A 19,398-nucleotide genomic window follows, 5' to 3' on the forward strand; every position below is an offset into this window, starting at 1 on the left:
TTGTTTGGCCTTAGTGTTGTGCTGATAACATCAGAAGGTGGGAATGTGATGATCTTCCACCTTGGGGGTGTCTCCTGAGGACCTGCCTGCTCAGCTCCGGGAGCTCCTGTGGCTGAAGAAGGGGCTCAGCAGGTCTGGTCCTTACACACAGCACAGGGAAGGGGCAAATTAAAAGAGCTGAAGGGGATGTGGTGCTTAGGCTGAAGACTGGCAAACTCACCAATAAACAAAAAATAAATACAAAATAAAATAAAATAAAACCACACACACCACCCTGCCTAGGAGAAGGGGAGGGATGCAACTACCACAGCAGTTTCTTCTATACTTAAGCACTTTGCTCTTCCTGCAGATGGGAGCAATGGCTAAGCCAAGCCCTGTAGCAAATGTCTTTGAGTCGGAAAGGCTGGACCCATGGGATTCAAGTGATGCCTTCTGAAGTTTCAGGCACGGCACATACATCTTGCCATCATCTCTGAAGCAAAGAAGGTCTCAGGAAAATTTGTCTAATCCCTCCTAAGTTGTGAAGATTAAAATCCTTTGCATTTTCAGGAGGTGTGTTGGAGCTCATGAGGAGGAACAGATCCTCTCTAAACACACCAAGAAGAGCAGAATCAAGCATTCCTGGGGTTCGGGGCACTTTTTCACGGTTTCCTATCAACATCCCATCTCTTAGAGGACCTTCCGGCAAAAAAATAAACTGCTCACAGAATTATTTATGCCTATTTTCCCCAAAGCTCAGAAGCAGCCAGCTGTATTTTGTTCAGCCTGTCCCAAAAGGCTCCGAACAAAGAGGAGACCGAAGTTGGAACATGTGCCAGCTGCTTTGGAAAGCTCTGAATGACCACAGCAAGGAAGCAGCTGGGAAGTCCCCAGGCAGCCACAGCCCGTTGGGATGTCCCATGCCCTGCAGGTTCCCCAATTCTTTGGGAAATGGGGAATTTTTGGACTTCTGTGGCCTACAAAGCCCTATCCACCAGGCTTCCAACAGAATCCTCTCTGCAGCTCCCTGTATTTCTTCCCATGGGCTGAGATGATGATCTTTGCCACAGATCTTCCCTAGGAGCATCACACCAGGGCAGGTAACACCAAAATGAACACTTTTTAAAGAAAGACTTGGGGAAAAAAATGAAAGCAGCAAGATTTAAAAAGAAAATAAAATATAGAAGCCCTTGAAAGTCAGCTCTTCAAGGTTTGAAGGAACACAGCCTTAATTTCATCAACTGTGAAAACCCATTAGCATCTCACTAAAGTCCATTTGAAATATTCATCTGGAGAAGATTTTATGCAAAACTGTCGCTGTGTCTTAAAAGCTGCTGCAAATCATGAACAGCCACACTGAGCCTCCCCGCCTGTGGCTGTCACCTCCCGGGGGGGTTAGTGAAGGTGGCACTGGGGACAACAGCACGGGGTGACCCAAGGGAAGGGACAAGGAGCCCCTTGCAGCTTGGGAAGAATAAATCCAGAGCGGATGCTGGTTTTCCAGCCTGGTTGCATCGCTGGGTGCAGGGTGATGCCCAAAACCTTCAGGACCAAAAGGTGCCAGGAAGGGGCTTTCCTGGGGTCACAGCCCAAATCCCAGAGGGATGCACAAGCCCCTTCTGCCCCACCACCAGCTCATGGGAGACTTTTGGGGCAATTCTTGGCTTATTTTCCCCCCTACCTTCAAAAGCAGCACAAGTTGTTTATTTAACAAGCCCTAGCTTGGGGAATAAGAAGGCAAGAAGCTCTCTGCTGCGGCCTCTAATTAACAAAATATATTATTAGCATCCCAAAATGAGCTTTGCCAGTGCCTATAAATACCAGCCAGCAGTGACTCAGCAAAGCTGTAGCTATTTCTTCCCCTCCCTAATTTCCCAGGTAGTTGCATCTTGGGGTGTGCATGGTCCTGGCTCCAGGGATGCTGCACAGGTCGTCATGGAAACCCAACGCTGCTGAAATCATCCTTACTCTGGAGAATCCCGCACTAAATTTCCTCCCAGCCTGCCCAGGGATGCCCCGAGCAGACACGGGACCAGGCTGAGACATAAATTGTCATTACAAAAGGGAAAATAATGGGGTTTTGAGCTTTCTTTTGTTCTTAAGGCTATTCCTGGCCTTTAAAGCCACCCATGCGTCAGGAGAGATGCTCTGTTACCTTGTATGAGGCCGTGCTGGGCACCCTTGTCCAGCACCCAGCCACATGTGAAGCCACAGCCAGGGCATAATTTCACACTTTATATTTTCTAACTACTAAGGTTACCTTGGCAAGAGCAATCAAGGGATAACACGTGAAAAAGCATATTTTAACAAGGGTTTTCCACCTTTGGCAGCTCTGCCCAGCACTGATTAATCCTGCCATGAAACCAAGCAGATTTAATACATCTCCCCCCAAAAATATCAACCCCAGTAACATTTGGGGTTTCTAATATCCTTTCATACTTCACATTAGTGAACTCACCCAGCCCCAAGGCACAAAATCCTTGGTTATTACTGAGCTTAAAGGATTTTCATTTGCGAATCCACCGTGCTAAGCGGGGCCCTGGGGCAGAGACAGGCAAAGTTTTCCAGGAAAAAAAAAGATTTCAGCCCAAAAAACCCCCCACGGAACGCTTGGCAACCCCCAAATTTCCATCCCTTTGTCCAAGTTTCAAAGAGCTGTTTGTGCCTGGAGGATGCCAGCGCCGTTTCGCTGCAGCGTTTGAACCAGCCACCGCCACAGAACAGGAGATTTGCATTTGGAAACTCCCTGTGATTTTGCTTTTCCATTCCTATTGCAAAGAAAAGATGCAGTTTGAAAGCAATTTTGATAGAAATTTCTATTTTGGCTAACGAGCCGATCGCGACTGGAACACCAATGATGGCTCAGACACCATGGGGATGGGCACTGATGAGATAGGAGCAGTAATTAATTACTTCATTAATATTAATATTTCCAGGTAGGCAACAGCAGCTTCTGACCAGTGAAATAAGAAGGAGGCGGTGGCCAAAATGGGCAAAGCTTTTCCACCGTCCTAAGTCCTACCCCAGAACCAACCACATCAGCACACCATCGCCCTCCAGGGCCACAGGCCTCACTGATTAATTATTTATCCTTGCACGCCATAAATCATGAAGAATTTGAAAGGGAAACCTTCCCAAGCAAGGTCACCTTTCCCCTGCTAGGGCTCAGCTCTCACGTTCCCAGCTTCAACACTGAGATACCAGCCCAGCAGGAGAAGATGCTGTAATTACATCCAGCCCTCGTGATAGTCACATACAGCACCCAGAGATTCCGTCTCCACATCCCGGCACCACAATGATCCAAATAAACAAGAAAGTGAAGAGAATCGGGGGTGAGGTTATCAGGAAATATCAAGAAATCCTTAAATCCAAGTCTTCTCAACGAGCATCGCTGTGGTCAGGCTCTGCCTGGACCACTGACATGCTCAACTGGCTCCTGCAGATGTAGCCCTGCAAATTTAACTTTGCTGTTATAGACTAAACAGTCCCCAAAATTATTTGGGAACTCCAAAGCCGACAAAGCAGCACATCCCTGAACCCACTGATCTTATCCTTCCTATATAAATATATAACCCACACTGGAGCATCTCTGACACAGCACAGCTTGGCCCCCATAGAACTGCGGAGGAAGGAGAGCCAGAAACTTGGATAAGGTCACGGACAAGGCTTTTCAAAACGTAAATGAAGCCCAAGGAGTCAGCCTAATCCTGAATGCAGGCACTTTGCAACACGCGAAAATGAGATTAGCACAAGGTTCCCTTGGCGCAGGTCGGGTCTGTCTGCTTGGTATTCTCCTCGCAGAGGGTCTCCCCAAGGACAGGACCGAGCCCAGAGCTCCCAAGGACATCTCTTGTCCCAGCACCATCCTGCTGGGGTATGATCATCCTGGCAGGTGTCAAATGAAGCAAAAAATATATGTAATTTTGGGCCAAATCAGCATTTCATTCACAGAACGTCATTGCTGATGCTGCATCCCTCAAAGGGAAAAGAAAGTGCAAGGAAAGCTGGAAAACCCTCTTCCAAAGCTTTGGGGAAAGGCTTATTTTTCCTTTCAGCATTTATTTGGGTAGGGTTTGGGTTTGTTTTTATTTTTTTGAAAAGCAGCTGGAAAAATCCGTTTTGCTGTTGAGTTCCAGCACTGGCCCACAGCCCTTGGCCGCTGCTGGGGCTCCTCTAAGCCCAGCTTTGCTGCATCCCTGGTCCTCGGGACCCAGAGGAGCACAGGGCCTGCTGAGCCACACTCCAAATCAGCGCCTTTATGAAAGGTTTCCACTTAAAACGTAGCATGTGAGACTCCAAACTAGACAAGCTGAGGAAGGCAGAAAATAGCCTTTAATGCTTGGCCTCAGGAGATGCTTTCCAGGGTCTCAACTCTGAGTCCAGGCTAAGGACCAGAATCGCATTTTTTCACCCCAAACCCTGGTGTCCACTCCTCACCAGCCTCCCGAGACCTTCCCTGCTCTCCTGGAGCACTTTCAGCCCAAACACAGAAACCAAAGGGAAACTGAGGCACAGAGCACTGATGCCACCTGCTCGTTCAGCAGAAAGCATCACCCAAGGGTTTTCATCCCCACTGGAACCTCTTGCCCTCCCCCAAAGACACCTCTATCTCTCCAGCAAAGCCAAAACCATGCATTTAGGACACCCACAGAATCCAGGACACTCAAAGTTCTCCCCTCCGCTCATTTGTTTGCACAGAGAAACCATCCCCGAGCAGCCTGGGCTCCCCTCGCCGGGGTGATTAATAGTGGTTTCGCTAGTAAAACAAAAGGCCATTAAGAGCGCTAATATTTGCTCTCCCTACTCCCTGCCTACTTCATTTCATACTTCAACGCCAGCCCTGTGCGCTTTCCCCAATGAGAATTTAATTAGGGTGTGCAGGCACATCAGACACATCTCCCTGAGCCCAGAGACACCCAGACCCATGAAAAGAGGGTGTTCCCAGCTCTGTCCACCCAGAAAAGGGTGGGGGCAGGGTGGAAATGATGAGGATTCCCTGGCTCCATCTGAGACCAAGTTGTTAAATATTAAGGGAAAAAAGCAACATTTCCACAGGACTTTCAGCTAATGTGGTGATGGAGGGAGCCACACACAATCCCATTCCAGCCCCACAGCAGGAGCCCCATTAATAAAACAACAGCAAAGCTTCATTAAAAGAAGCTCAGACCATTCCAGCCTCTAAAGAATTTGGAAATAAACCCCAAGGACCCAATGCCAGGGAGAAGAGCGCTACTTTGGGGTTACTCACTGCTCATCAGTGCCAGGCCCTCCACAGCTTGCATGGGGACAACCTCCTCTTGCCAAGAAACAGACAGCAAAAAAACCCACCCTCACTCTGGGACCCTTTAAAGGGAGGCTGGTACCTCTTGAATCCTTTTATATTGATGGTCCCACCTTCCTCAGGTGGGATGTGTCTGGGCTAAAAGCCTCAGGGAGGGAGGTAGGTTGAGTGGTTTTGGGTTTGTCTGGGCTGTCAGATGGGGTGATGCTTTATATAAGAGCTGGACAAGTCAGTATAACACAGGCCAACAGCCCTACATGATGGGATATACAATATCCATCAAGATACACCAATTCTTTAAAATACAACGTTTTTCTCAGGGTAGGAGAAGGTTCCCATTTTGCAAGCGTCTTTGGAAAGCAGTTGTGAGTTTTCCCACGTCCTGTTCCCACCAAAACGGTTGGTTTCACGGGTCACACCCACATTGCCACTCCATTTTAATAGGCTTTTTTTCTGGCTATCCGCTTAAAAGCAACAAGTCGACCTGAAATCACCCGGCTGCAACACATGGCCTGAGCACGTTGGCTGAGCAAAACCATCACCGCTCAACACCAGCGGTAGTTTCTACCACCTCATCCTCACCCCCCAAAAGAGCCCATCACGGGCCATCTCACCAAAAAAAATCTCTATTTATCACTGAGAGTGAGGATTTTGATTTCGCCCCAGGGAGCCAAAATCCCAGCGGGCAGGGGAACCCCCAAACCAGCATCCAGAACCACATTTTGGAGCATCTCCGAGCTGAATTTCCATGCCTCGTGTTTCAAATGGCCCAAGGAACAAGTGGATCCAGGAGAAGGATGTTTCTCCCAGAGGGACGCATCGTCTGCTGCCGCAGGATGGGAATCGCAGATCTGCGGGCTGTGGAAAAGCGATGGAAACGGGGAAGAAAGCAGATTTGGAAACACTGCTCAAAGCAAAGGCTTCTTGGGGGATTATTTTCTTTCTCCTTCTCAGTTTCTTACCATATTCTCTGTGGGTTTTCCCTGGGCGGCTGGGACCTGAGCTGCTCCCGGGCCCGGTGCTGCTAACATGTATTTCTGTATTCTCACATCTCCCCTAGCTAATCTTTAGGGAAAGAGGAATTGACAAACTGGTGAAAAACTGACTGACACTCCAATCAAAATACAAAAGAAACAGAAATAAATGGCTCTGAAAAGAATCGCTATTTAATTAGAAATTACATCTGTGCCAGTGAGTCACGGCGGGGAAGCGATACATCAGCGGGCTCGGTGGCGAAGAGCACCTGCCAGCAGCGTGATGATGGGGACTGGCTCCATTCTGGGGACCCAAAGGGAGATTTGGGGCTGATGGAGGGGACCCCCTGCCATGGGGCTGCCCTGCTAAGCCTTGCTGAGCTGAGAGCCACCCCGCAGGAACCAGCCTGGAAATTAAACTGCCTGTGAGGCCGAAAGCTTTTGCAGAGAAATCCCCTCCCAGCAGTTTTCCTGCTGGAATGGGAAAATCCCTGGGAAATCAGATCTAGTGAAAGGCATAAATAAAGATTGTAGAGTGAGGGAGGGAAAGAGATTAGGGAGGTGGGAATTAAACCATTTCTCTCTCTCCATTATGCTCCGGCTATGTCCCTCCTGCAGGGACACCCTGACCCTCCATCAGTGGGTACCAAAGCTGGGCAGCATTTGGGGATTCCCCCCCAGCTCCTCTGGGAGACCCTGAGGAAGGTGGGATGGGTTAGAAGAGGATGTCTGGCAGGGAGATGGGGGACATGGACCAGTCACAAGGGACACGAGATGCTGAGTTCTTCACGGGGAGGGGGGAATTCAGGCCTTGCAAAGCAGCAAATAAACGGGTGGGACACCTGAGGACGTCCATCCAGAGGGTTCCAGAAGGTGGTAGGAAACACGGCTCCAGCCTTCAACCTCACACTGGAGGCTTTGGACATCCCTGCAGGGACGTTTCTGCTGCCTTAGGTTTTCCAAGGCTTTCCAAGGCAGGTTTCTGCACCACGCCAACACTTAGAGTCCTGCTGTCCAGCACTGCTAATGGGTATTTTCAAGCATCTTATATCAACCTGACCTGGACCCGAAGTCCTCAGGCTGCTGGTACCCATCACAGGGGCAATGAGCAGATACCTATGGGAGAGGAGAAGAGCAAGTTTCCTCCTCAGCCCACTTCTCACTCGCTCATTTTATTCCCCACTGTAGTTTATTCAGGTCCTCCTCTGACCAAAGTCATTTTTATTGCCTTTCCCAGACCTGCTGTGTGCATTCGGAGGTGAGAGCTGACCCAGTCCTGCATCACCGGTCCAAGGTGGATTTCCCAGGAGCAGCACCCCCATCTCACTTTTGCCACCTCCGCTCTTTCCCCAAATTACTGTCCTAATATCCCCACTGATTTTTGTCTCTGCCTGGTTAACGAGAGAGGCAGAGCATGAGCTGCCGTTAACCTGTTATTATAGGAAATCAAAGCCTGGGAGAGAAGGAGAGAGTGTCATCGTCGCTGGGGACCCCGGTGACCACATTGTGCCTGGCTGAGCTTTAGGTGGAAATTATTTTACAGAGGAGGCTCCTGCTGAAAACTTCCCACCGGCCATGCGGTTACCCTGGAAAGTATAATTATAATCAAGCCGTGCACTGAGGGATTGCTCACTGACATCCGCCACGCACCCCAGCACTGCTGCCATCCCACAGATCCAACGCTGGGTCTCAACCTGCACATCCCACGGGAATCAGAGGAGCCCCCAAATCATGACCTCGCGATGAGCTGCTCGCGGAAGGATGAGTCAGTTCAGGTCCACGCCAAAAAGTGTGTTCAGCACTTTCAAACGCACCCGGTAGGAGGCAATAAATAACACGTATGCACACACACCGTCTCGCCTCCCGCAGACCTGGGATTGCCACCTATTGTCGCGGTTCAGCTCTAGGACAAGAAATTCTCCTTGCTCCCATTGCTGGCTGGATTTTCGCAGGACGGATCCCTGCTTTGGGCTGATTCCTTCTCCTCGTTTTGGTCCCCTCCACACCAGATCCCACACATACACGCTCGGACCCACGGTTATTATTTTCCTCCTGCCCAGGCAAGTTCTGCAGTAGAAACCTCTGCTAGAATGATTCTCCTGCACCCTGAACGCACTGGTGTTTTTTACAAATCCCGCAGAAATTAACCCCAAATATGCCCCTTGGGGCGGCAGCGGCGGAGGGGTCTGTGTACATTTTGCATTCAGAAGTGACCAGCCTTAATGAGGTTATTATTTAGAGGGGGGAGCAGAGCGGGGAAACTGAGGCACAGCCACCCCTCAAGCAAGGGACCCCCACCCAAGCACGTCACCCCCTCCCAGCCCTGCCTCAGTTTCCCCCAGCGCTGCCCCCTTCCCCGCTCCTCACCTTGCAAAGGGGCTCCCGGCCCCTTTAAGCCCCCCCCGCCCGGCGGAGGCTCAGCCCCTTTCTCTGACACAGCAACCACCGGGACGAGCCGAACCGGGAGCCGCGGGGAGGCTGCGGCGGGGGCCGGGGGGGGCCGGGCGCCCACCGCCGCTCCGCCCGCCCCATGGCTCAGCCCGGGGCGCCGGGCGCCGCCCGCCCCGTTCCACCCGCCCGGCGCCCGGGGAGCGGCCGGCCCTGAGCCGCGATCGCTGCTGCCGGTCGGTCCCGGGGGCACCGGGGGTGGGTGCGGGGGCACCGGGGAGGGCGGGAGGGTGGGGGGATGCGGGTACGGGTATGGAGGATGCGAGTACAGAGGATGCGGGGATGCAGGTATCGGGGATGGAGGTTGCGAGCAGAGGGGATGGAGGATGCGGGTACCGGAGATGGAAGACGCGGGCACCGACATCCTCCATCCCCGGTGCCCCGGAGGATGCGGGTACCGGGGATGGAGGACGGGGTGCCTGGGATGGAGACGCGAGCATGTCGGGACCCCCCCCGCTCCCTGTGCGCACCCCCGAGCTGGGGGGATGCGCCCCCCCAGCCTGCTCCGCCTCCGCCCGTGCTGCTTTACCCCCCCCCCGTCACCGCGGGAAGTGGGGGGGGCATTTGGGGGCAAGGTGTGTTTTTCTCCTCCCTCTCCTCTGCCGAGTCGCGGTTGGGGCTTGAACCCGGAATGGAGGGTAAAGGTGGGGAGGGGGCTGTCTGACACCCCTACCAAAGCGGAGGGGTCCCCTGGGACGTGTCTCCGCCCACCCCACCCCCCCCAACGGCGGGCTGTCACCTCTGGTAACGTCTCACTCCTTCTGACAGCAGCCAAAGGAAAGTGGCCCCGGACTCCTCTTGTGCCACGCAATAGCCCTGAGGGAGGAGGAAGAGGAGGAGGAGGAGGAAGTAAGAAAAGGAGAAGGGGGGGAAAAAAGGACAAGAAAGAGCTTGGACTGGAGCCAAACGGGGTCTGGATTGCAACAGTAAGTTCCTGAGATGCATGTCTGTCTGTCTGTCTGTCTATCCATCCATCTGGCTCTGTGAGACCCCACTGCACTGAGTCTCTGGGTCTCAAACTGGGGGCGAGTAGAAGAGGGGTACCAGGGTCAGTGCCAGGCTCCAACCTGCCACCCCTTCCCAACCCAGGGGGACCTACTGAGGGGGTACCCGGAGGCTTGTTCTCACACCAGGGCTGTGACCAAGGCAAGGAGGGAGTGGGCAGAGCCACCCCTCAACTTCCCAGCTGCAGAGGAATGGCTCCCTCACATTGTCTGTTTGTCTGTCCTTGCAGGAGGGGACCCTGGGCTCCCCAGGACGCCTGTGCCAGGCTGGGAGACCCCCCACCACAACCACCCAGCGTTGGAGCTGGCGATCCCGGAGCGAGGGCCCGGCGCAGGGAGCAGCATCGCTCCCTGGGGGCGTCCAGCCCCGCGTCCGCCTCCCTGGCATCGGGGAGCAGCCGCTGGATTTTAGCTTCCTGGGACATCTGAGCGACTCTTCCTCCTCCTGCTCCACCGCAGCAGGCAGGTGAAACCCTGCTCGCCTCCTCCACTCGCCCCATGGCAGCCCCACACCTCCCCACGGCAACCGGCTGAGCCTTCTCTGCAGCGTTCCCCACTCCGCATGGTGCATCGCGACCCTGCTCCCCGCTCCGAACCGGAGCCCCCGACCTCGCAGGGAGGCGAGCGTGCGGCTGGGACTTTCCTGGAGGCAGGGGAACGTTAAGATGTTGAAAGCTCCCCGGCCGAGAGGGGCTGCGCGGACGCCAGGCCACCCGGCTAGCGGGGAGCAGGATGGACAGAGCCGTTGGGGCCGGGAACCGAGGCCGGTAGGGAAGGATGGACACCCGGACCTGCCAGGACAGGCAGCCCAGTGACCACCCCAGCAGCAGCAATTGTAGCAGCAGCAGGAGTAACTGCGAAAGGGAAAGGATCCGGAATCGGATGAAAATGGTGATCGGGCAACTGGAAGGCATCTTACAGGAGCTCAAGGAGGTGGCCAAGGAGCTCCGGGAGGTAGGAACGCCCCAGGGTGTCATTGCAACGGGTCATGGGAGCTGCTGGTCCCAAATGGAGGTGCCGTGTCCCACTGTCTGTCCCCTGCCCCTGGGACTGGGCTGGGGGGAGCAGAGCCAGCTGAGAACCCACAACCCATCAGCCCAGCTGGTTTGCAATAAGGATTTTCAAAAAGAGAGGGGAGAAAAAAATAGCTGTGGTTTGTAAAATTGCTCTTGACATTGACGCTGGGGTTTGCTCAGAGTTGGGTGGCCCAGCCGAGGCAGCGACCCCGTGGGTGCTGGTGGTGGGAGAAGCACCAAGAGGTCACACACTGGGGCTGCTGGTGCTGTGCCGCAGGCGTGGAGTTGGCTCTGCTCTGCCTGGGGGCTGTTTTTCAGGCCCCTTTTCCAAACAGGGATTTGGGCATTGCAGAGGGCACTGAAAATACTGGTGTCATCCCGGGGTGCAATTATGGGGTCCATGGGCTGGGCAGGGGGCCAAAGTCTGTCCCATAGCCTGGCTGTTGGGGTCCATTGCTCCTGAAAAAAAACCCTTATATACATATATATATATATATATACACATACACACACACACACACATATAAAGTGTGGTTGGAGTTTCCTCCCAGTGCAGTGGCACTGCAGAGTGGGTTTGGAGGGGAATTTATTATTTCTAGGGCTCAAGGCTTTGGGTAACACATCTCCAAGGTGGAGGGGAAGTGAACCTGGCCAGGGCTAGTAATTTAGGACATCTGTGCAGGTGACATAATCCAGCCAGAGCATCCCTAGAGATTGTCCTTCCTCCTCTTGTGGCTTCCTGCAGCCGAAAACAAACCTGGCCACTCAAAGCAAAAAGCCCCCCTGATTCCCACAATGTCAACATGGAAGCCCAAAACCCCTTTGATGGAACTCTGGTGAATTAAAAATAGTGATAATGGTAATAATCAGGAGGCAGAGCTATTTTCCGCTTAGCATGAGCTCACTTCATGCTGGTCCGGGAGCTTAAAGAGGCCTTGAAAGTGAGGATGTGTCAGTTCAGCCCATGGGACCACCACGATCCTACAAGCATCCCTCTTGCCAAGGGTGCGGAGGGCTAAGGACAACTGGGATGGGACAAATCCCTTACCGTTTCAGAACTGAGGCTGGGTTGTGTTTCCCGCCAAGCCATGGGTAGCTCCATGGGGTCCCCGTCCAGCTCTTAGGGTCAGAAGGACCTTGAGCATCCCTGCAGGATCCTTGGTAGGCTGCCCAAGTCACATTGTATGCGAGTGTCAGAGTGGAGAGGAGGAGAAGGTGGCCTGAGGACACATTCCCTGGGGCCACATTGTGGTAAGCCTGTCCCTAGATGCTGGTGACCTCCCAGGCTGGATCCCATAGCTGTCCTGGAACTGCTCCTCACGTCATGGAGCAACAAAACCAGGTCAGCCACGAGGTCCCCACCACAGGGTGGGTCCTAAACTTCAACCCTTCTCCACAGCTCCTACAACATACCCATATAACTTTGCAGCAATTAGTTGAATTTATACTTAGACAAAACAGCATCAAACTCAGTGAAAGAGCAGGCTCCAGAGTTAAAATACACCAGTCCCACCAGGAGAAACTGGGCTCCAGCAGCTCCATAGAAACAGAGGTCTGGTTTTTGCCAAATCCACAAAGTGTTGGGCATTAGAGTCTTTGGAAATCCAATCCCTTGTCTTCTAGATCACTCCTAGCTAGTGTGATGGCAACATGTTACATGAAATCTTTCAAGCCCACCCAGAAAAGCGTGTGCTAGACAGCAGGCTGGCAAATCGTAAGCTCTAGGATATTGCAGAAAACTGTAAAAACAAATAAGTCCCTGTGGTTGTCTACCTTGCATGTGGTGAGGTGAGGGCCAGGGCATGGGGACAAGGCTGGGGACAGGCAACCCTGCAGCCCCACACTGATAGCCCTGAGCCTAAATGGGCTCATGAGTGGGGGTCTTAGGAGGGGCTGCTTGGGGTCATTAAATCCCATTAGTGCCCACAGGGCCCTGGCACTTGCAGTATCGGTGTATTCTCCAACGGAGGTTCCATGAGGGCTTCAGAAATGTCCATCCCTGCAGTCACCTCCTCTGTTTTGCCCTTCCCTGCGTGATGCTGGAGGGACCCTGGGTCAGACACCATCCGCAGCTCCCCAGAACAGTCCCCACTTGATGGCTGTCGCTCCAGATGTCCATTCAATTCAGGATGCTGTTTTACCAGTTTCTCCGCTCCCACTCTCCCTCTTTTCCCTTTTGTGTATATAATTATTCCCCAGCGCTCCACGACAGGGCTGTATTATGTGTGGGGAAAATTATTATTAAAAGCTTTGATTGAAAAGGCACACTGGAAGTAGAAAGCGGGCAAGAGGCAGGCGGGGAAGGCGCTTCCGTCGATGCTGCCGCCCCGGCCTCTTCCCGTGGGAATACGGGTGATGCCACAGGGAAAAAGATGTGCCAGGAGGTCCCAGGTATCTTCACTGCAAGGCTGAGCTTTTTTCCAACCCTTGGATTAGTGGTGGGGGTTGGAAATCACCCCTGGGGTATATTGAGAGGTGGGAAATAAAACCAAACATCTATGCAATTCTCCCTATGTGCAAATTCTCCTAAATCCTATGGGATGGGTCCTATCACCGCTATAACCCTGACACGAGAGAAGTGCGGTCCCACCAAGCACTGAGGGGTCCCCTCCAAGCCTTGGGCAGGAGGAAAATCCTTCCTGCAACCCCTTATGATAATAAATAACTTAATAATGTCATGATTAGCTGGGAATGCCTGGGAAAGTTCACAGCAAGAAGGCGGCTTATTATTCTAATAATAACCTGTTTTAGAGATCTGCGTGATGATTTTTGAACTATTTAGCAGCTGATGATCTTACAAATGATCCCAAGATCCACGGCGTGATCATTTATAAGCATTAGCTCGGGGAAGAGAGGCCCCTGTAACCCAGCTCCTCTTTGCGAGCTCCAATTAATCATTTATTCCTTATTAAATATTTACTCACCTTGTCTGTGCCAGAGAGAGGTTTGGGAGATGCAGAAGGTCCCTGCTCCGGGAGTGTTTGGCTGTGGGGTCGCGGGGGCTCTGCCAGAGGCTCTTTTCTTCCTCGGAGGAAGGAATTGATGTTCAAGGCGATGGCGTCAAATGCACTTTGATCCCAGCATCTTTCAGCTCCTTCCCCACCGCCGGGAATATTTGCATTGCCAAAGGCCACCGAGCCTTTGACGTCCCCTCTTGTCCTCCCACCTCGTCCCTCACCTCTCCAGTATCTTTTTGAGCTTTGAGGAGGTTTAGCTCCTCGCTAGGAAACAGCACGGCCAACAGCTGGAGCCACCAAGCCAGGGACCTTCCTGCTTGATTTGCAGCTGACAACCAAAAACCTCATTAAAAAAGCAACAACGCTCCAGATGTTCACCCTCTGCCTCAGCTGGGAAGGTAAAACACCCAATCTGGGGCAGTGGGATGAAGTCCCTTGGTGACACCACCCCAAGTTCAAGGGGAATTATTTTTGCTCCCTATTTTCCCACTGTTTTGAGCAGAAATGTTCTGCTGTCCCAAAAAAAAGGTGGCTCTTTGCAACGAGGTAAAACCTAAAGGTGAGGGAGGATGGGGACATGTCCTCTCTCAGTCACCCCTATGACACCCAAGGACACTCCAACTCTCATCACCTGCTTGTAGGGGGACAGAGGGGACAAGAGCATCGCTAGGGTTTCAACCTGAACCACCCAGGTCTGAATCATCCATTCCTCTCCATGGAAAAGCAGGGAGAAAACACCAAATCCTACTTTACATTTAAATCCTCAGCAGGTGCCAAGTGTCACATAGGTATTTAACACCCCCCCCGCTGTCACCACCACCCGTTTAAAATAGAAAAAATGCTCCTAAAAATAGCTCCAACTGAGCCACTGCCGATGTGACACTAATCCCTGTGTGCCGTGGTGGGGACGTGCCCCCTCCCGGCACCCACCAAGCCCAAACTGCAGCGGGTCCGTTTAATGAGGATGAGCAGGGACCCTGGGTGACAGGGACCCGACTGGAAGCCCAGGGAGATGCTCACCCCGAACTTGGTGTTATAATCACCTCCGTCAAAACAGAGGTGATCTCATCCTAGCAGAGGATTTCAGCAGAATCATTTGCTGCCTTATTAAAAAATAATAATAGCTGGGTGTTTCCCAGAGACAGCTCTTTTCCTGCCCTTTCTCCTATTTTTTTCTTGTCACCAAGAAAGGTCTTTTTTTATTTTTGTTCTTTTCTTCCTTTTTCACCCTTTCTCCCCCAGACAAAAAAAAAAGTGGAGAAAAATATCCGGCAGTGCTTTGGGAACAGAAGCAATCGCCTTATCTAATTTCAAGACTTTGACGTGGATCCTCCCAGCTTCCATGTACCTTCAAGGAGAAAAGCCACCCATGGGGCTGGGGACGGGTCCCCATGCAGCACAGCTCAGGAGGGGACTACCAGGCCTAGGCTGAGCTTAACTGTGCTCCTGGGCAGCGTGGGGATCCCAAGTGGGACTGATAGAGGCCATTAAGTAGTATTAGTGCCTTTTGAGGTCACCCAACACAAGGATGGTGTCTGAGCCCAAGGCCTCAGTTTCCCCCCAGCAAAAGTGCCGGAAAAAATGGAGTTATGGGATAAGGGCAGCATAAAAATTATGGAGAGATGTGCTGTGGTTAATTATTCTTAGGGATGAGGAGGTCTGACACCCGTTGGTGAACCGTGGCACCCGCAGAGATAGGCAGGGTGTGAGAAGAAGGAATTAAAATGTGTCTGGCAAGATATCGCCCACTGATTTGTCTTCCCTCCCTTATTCGGGGAGTTTTGTGGCTGATTTCCACCAGGAAAGGATGCGCAGAAGGGCAAGGCAAGGAAAAAAGACAGGGAAAGAAAGGCAGTGATGCCAAATAACCAGAAAAACAAAAATGCATGAAGAAAGCACCTGGAAAAAGCCAAGCAAAGGGGTTTTTTCGTTCCCAGATGCTCCGTGTGCGGGATGGAGGGGCCAGAGAGCAGCGGGAGGGCCTGATGCCCAGGGGTGCTCATGGTAGGGAGGGGGGAAAGAATAAAATGCATCAGTTGGGTGCACAAACAGATACTGGGGGTGTCGAGGGGTTCCCCCTGGACCCCCTCCTAGTCTGCCGCTGCCCACCCGCTGCTTGGCAGCGCTGGGGCCGGCCAGGCCCTCTGCCAGCATCCCTGGAGAGCTGGGGGGGCGAGGCAGCCACCCTGCCAAAAATACGCATTTCAGACTGCTACTGAGTTGAATTTTCACGTCGTGCTGTGCCTCCCACCCAAAATATAGCCCCACACACACCCCCCCGCACATGTATCTACACAGAGAAACACCCACCAAGAAGTAGCACAGAGAAACAGCACCAGCTCCATTCGGATGCCACAGCAGCAGGGGACCGAGCGCATCAGCATGGTAGGGGGTGACAGTGTTGTCTCTGCAGCCCCCTCGCACCTTCCCATGTATTTTGTCCCATGAGCTTGGGACATTTTCCACCCCCTGCCTGAGTTTCCCCACCTACGGAGCCGCCTTTTCCAGGCAGTAGCCACTGGTGGCTCCCTACAGTGCGGTATGAGGGACTGATGGATGCCACATGCACAGGGATTTGGGGTGACATTCAAGGTTCCAGGGGACAAGGCAGACTGCAGTGCCACCCGGGGAAGGGCCCATCCTGCTGTACCAATCATGTGGGGGCACCCGAGGCTTCACCCCCTGCTCAGGGCTCCAACTCATCACACATGTGGTGCTGAGGAAAACAGCAGAAAATTAGGGACGGGGTTTTATTCTGGGAGGGCCCTGTCCGGTGTCTCCTCCCTGCCCATCTGTCCGTCCGTTTGTCCGCAGGTGGTGAGCCAGATCGACCGCCTGACGTCCGACTTCGAGTTCGAGCTGGAGCCGGATGACTGGACGACGGCGACGGCCAGCAGCACGTCCAGCAGCGACAAGGGGGGAGGCGCCTTCGAGCTGGGACCCCTCGACTTCACCACCTCCGACATCCTCTCCGACAGCTGGGAATTCTGCTCCTTCCTGGATGCTTCCACCCCCTCCGACCCTGGCGACGGTCCTGAGCCCCCGCGGCCGCAGCCTCCGTCATCCCGCCAGCCTGATTACCGGCTGATGAACGGGGGGATCCCCATCACCAACGGTCCCCGAGGCGGGGGGACCCCGGATTCCTCCAGCGAGGAGGCGTTTGGCAGCACAACAGCCGGTCAGAAGCTCCCGCATCCCCGGCCGGCCGGCACACGGGAACGGGTGCGATTCAGCGACAAGGTGCTTTACCACGCTCTGTGCTGCGACGACGATCGGGACGGTGACAGCACGGTGTCCCTGGGGGACGATGGCCCCGAGGAACCCGGGAGGAAGGTGCCACCTTCCAAGCATCCTTCCAGCGGCGGTGGCGGAGCCCCAGCGCGGCGGCTGACGAGGAACAGCAGCACCCAGACCGTAGCCGACAAAAGCACCCAGACGGTGCTGCCTTATATCCCGGCCAAGCAGAAAATGAAAAATAAGAACTGACGCACGGATTTCGGGGAGGGCGGGTGGACGGGGGGACTCTTGGGGAGGGACAGAAAAATATATATATAAATATATAAATATATATATTTCAATAAATCGATACTAATAATAAAATTGACATGAAAAGGTGGCAAAGAAGACAAATGTCCCCACTACCTACCGGTCGTTTTTGAGGCTCAGGGAATTTTAAACTGGTTTTTATGTGGACAGAAGCTTCCGATCAATAAACCATCCGTCATGGAGAAATAATAACAATAACATATATATTATATGTATATATGTGCCAAGGAAGGGAAATCTATATGGAGGGGAAAACCAGTGGTTGTAGCCGGGGATTCAGCGATGCTGGAGTAAGGGTGGCCGGACCAGGGAGGGCAAATGTCCCTCCTTGGGACCTTTTATCCCTGTTTGGCTTAAAAAGAGCTGGTGTGATCTGCTTTATTGTCTGAATGTCCAGTTGTCACCAGAGCTGTCACCTCCCCAGGTGCCATGAGACCCAAGATGTCCCTACTTCTGGTTTGGCATTTCAAAGGCTGCAGCTTCAATTTGGGGGTGGGGAAAAGTGGATTCGCCCTAAAAAATGAAGGAAATCTGGGCCTCTAAATCCACCCTTGGCATATTTTTTTTGGCTTCCAGGTTTTGCCAAAGCCTCCAACATTCAAAAGCAGCACCAGGTCCTGGAGACGACCCCCTGTGTCCTCCCCATCGGCAATTCCTCCCGCAGAGCTGCGTTTGCACCACCAGCCCTCCAGCATCCCTGGCACGATGGTGTTTGTTCCAAACCTGGCAGGAAAACTCCACCACCTTGACGACTCCTTTTTAATCCAGGTCAGAGATGCTCCATTTCAAGCCTTTTCCCAATGTCACTGCGGAGCCAGGACCCTCACTGCCACCCTGCTACCGCAGGCAAAGGATGCAACAGTGACCAAAACTCTCAGAATTCAACCCAAATCATGGCAGGAGAAAAACCTTGCAGCCAAATTATTATATGTTGAATTACCTTTATTTTTTCCTTCCTTTTTTTACTTTTTAGGACCCAAGGGACATGGCATCACCTGGGGATGTGCAGACCCTGGAACATCCATCTGGGTCCCCACCAGGACACCCCTGGGAGAGGGAAGAGCCACACAAAGGGGGGAAAATGATGTTGATGATGCTGATGCATCATCTTCCTCGGCATCTCCCCCTACCCCAAGGGAACAACCTGCCCCTGTTTTTTCACAAATATGGCCATCAAAGGATGGGATGTACCCATCCCACATCCCAAAAAGGGGACAGTTGGGCTCACCCAGCACAGGGAGATAAGGGATAGGACAACCCTGCTCCCTCCACCACTTCACATGTCAACAGCTGGTTACTTATTTATTTTTATGAGCTTTTTACAGCCCCATTGTAAAAGCATGATTAATAGATGTAGCTTCGTTCTTTAATAACTCCTCCCGAAGGATGCCAGGAAGAGGACAAGGGAAAAATTGAGAGCAGCCGGAGCTGCAGAAGGAGATGCTTTTCAGCTCATCCACATCTGGGGACAACTGCATCGCCTGCAGCCCTGGAATGAGCTGCAAAGGCAGCCAGAGGGGAAACTGAGGCACGGCCTGGGATGCAAAGCTCAGGGCAAAGCTGCTCACCTTGAGGCTGGGGATTTAAAACCAAGTTCTGCAGCCGGGGTCATATGGACAAGGGTAATATCTTCTTTCCCCCACATTTCTATTAAGAATGAATTTACAGCCATGCAAGCTTTATTTCATGCTCTCCGATAAATCCAAGGGACAGCAGCTGGATTAACCTTTCGGGCCTACAATGGATGGAGAAAACACCATAAAACAGGGGTAAATAGAGAGGGGGCAACTCCTCCACTCCCCTTTGCTCAGGGTAAAAGGTAATAAAAGCCACCGCTGATATACACAGAACCGCAGGCCATGTCCTTGATGCTTCTCTGCACACCCAGAGGGATTTTGCTATTATTATTTAGCAGGAAAACCTGCTGGTTTGGGGGGTTTTACAGTAAAATTCAAGGGAATAGGAGTGATTATTAACACAAACGTGGAGAAACTGTTGAAACTAGTTACACCAGTAACAAAGTTGTTATTGATATAATTAATTTCACTACCAGCCTCACTATTAATGATGAATTAATGGACTTTGCTCTTGCAGGAACAAGGTCCTGCTCATCAGTCACTGCCCATGGCTGCAGGGAGCACAATGGGGGATAGAGCCAGAACAGGATTAGGAAAACACCTTAACTTTCTCTTG

General features: G+C 52.5%; 1 protein-coding gene across 1 annotated transcript; it reads left to right on the plus strand.

Annotated features, from left to right (window-relative positions):
• The first annotated feature begins 9,468 nt into the window (after window positions 1-9,468).
• Window positions 9,469-17,155, plus strand: INSYN1 (inhibitory synaptic factor 1). Its single transcript, XM_082060525.1, has 3 exons — window positions 9,469-9,608; window positions 9,917-10,640; window positions 16,474-17,155. Exons 2-3 carry the CDS (start codon window positions 10,464-10,466, stop codon window positions 17,143-17,145), a joined length of 849 nt encoding a protein of 282 aa, XP_081916651.1. The 5' UTR covers window positions 9,469-9,608; window positions 9,917-10,463; the 3' UTR covers window positions 17,146-17,155.
• Window positions 17,156-19,398: the final 2,243 nt, after the last annotated feature.

Source organism: Streptopelia decaocto (assembly GCF_964273445.1).
Source record: "Streptopelia decaocto genome assembly, chromosome: 9".
NCBI lineage: Eukaryota > Metazoa > Chordata > Aves > Columbiformes > Columbidae > Streptopelia > Streptopelia decaocto.

Excerpts from the sequence above, each read along its gene's own strand:
- INSYN1 (XM_082060525.1), top strand. The coding sequence starts at position 10,464 with ATGGACACCCGGACCTGCCAGGACAGGCAGCCCAGTGACCACCCCAGC. Across the intron at positions 10,641-16,473 it reads TGGCCAAGGAGCTCCGGGAG|GTGGTGAGCCAGATCGACCG; the intron begins GTAGGAACGCCC and ends GTTTGTCCGCAG.